Source organism: Malurus melanocephalus, unplaced genomic scaffold (genome assembly GCF_030028575.1).
Source record: "Malurus melanocephalus ecotype Western Australia unplaced genomic scaffold, MMel_1.1 scaffold_1114, whole genome shotgun sequence".
Lineage (NCBI taxonomy): Eukaryota > Metazoa > Chordata > Aves > Passeriformes > Maluridae > Malurus > Malurus melanocephalus.
In genome coordinates this window covers 1-1,094 of record NW_026624346.1, presented here as the reverse complement: position 1 = coordinate 1,094, position 1,094 = coordinate 1, and the positions used below count along the sequence as shown (strand labels likewise).

Sequence of the window (1,094 nt, the reverse complement as noted above, 5' to 3'; positions counted from 1 at the left end):
GGAGCGTCTGCATCACGAGGGGCGAGCTGTCAGCTCTAATGAGCTCCGCGGCTCCAAAACCCCGCTCCGCCGCCCGCCTTTAACCCCTTCCTCGCCCCGCTCCGCCGCCCGCCCGCCCGCCCAGGGGGGGCTCGGCTGGTGCGCGGGGACCCCCCGAGCTTGAGGGGTGCGAGCGGGAAGGGAAGGTGACGGGAAGGGAGCGGGGTGTCAGATCCCATCGGCTGCGCCGCGCTCAAAGGCGCTGCTGGTGCCACAGTGAATATTTCACCCTCCCGCGCACTCCCGCCGAGCAAACAGGCGGCGGGGAGCAATTAGAGCGATGTTGGGGGCGCGGGAGGATGGATGCAGGGTGGACTGGGAGCTGCTGGGGAGCGGGGAGAGGGTCAAAGGCATGGGGACGGTGATAACAGGCGCTGGGCACGGGGACAAGAGCGCCCAGGGCTGTGCTGGGTGGCCCTGCTGGTGGGTGGCAGCTCCGGGAACGGATCCTTGGATTTTTCTCCTGAGCACACAGCCGGAGCTGGAGCAGCCCCTGTGACCCTACAGTGGGTGCAGCAGCCCCTGTGACCCTACAGGGGCTCTCGGGGGCAGGAGGTGGCACTGGGGTGACACCCTGGGGGACACCCTGGGGGACACCCTGGGGGCTGCTGCCTGTCCACACCGGGGTTGGGGGCATGTGGCACCTCTGTGGTGGCTTTGGCACTGTCTGACCATCCCCTCCCGCTTCCTGCCCCCACAGCTGGCCAAGGAGAGCGAGCGTCTCCAGGCCATGATGGCCCATCTTCACATGAGACCTTCAGAGCCAAAGCCTTTCAGCCAGCCTGTAAGCGTGAGTCCCTTCCTGCCCTCTGCATGCCCCTCTGCGACCTTTTCCCGTGGCTGCTGGCCCTCCCTGCCCTCTGCATGGGCACCGGCACGGGCTCGGTGGGGTGGACGTGTCCTGGTGACCCTCAGGCACAGCCTGGTCCCTTGTGCCATGAGCAGGAGGGAAATGGAGCTGCTGCACCAGCTCTGACATGGAGAGGGTTCATCCCATCCTATGGGTTCATCCCCAGCCTATGGGTTCATCCCCATCCCAGTGCATTCTATGGGTT

At 66.4% G+C, this 1,094-nt stretch overlaps 1 protein-coding gene across 1 annotated transcript in view; it reads left to right on the top strand.

Annotated features, from left to right (window-relative positions):
- LOC130586263 (forkhead box protein P4-like) overlaps positions 1–924 on the top strand; it is a gene marked incomplete at its 3' end in the record, with an annotated part of 15,160 nt that extends 14,236 nt beyond the window's left edge. Inside the window, exon 7 of the mRNA XM_057387018.1 lies at positions 740–924. Coding sequence (XP_057243001.1) covers positions 740–924 — 185 coding nt within the window. The remainder of the gene's footprint in view (positions 1–739) is intronic.
- Positions 925–1,094: the final 170 nt, after the last annotated feature.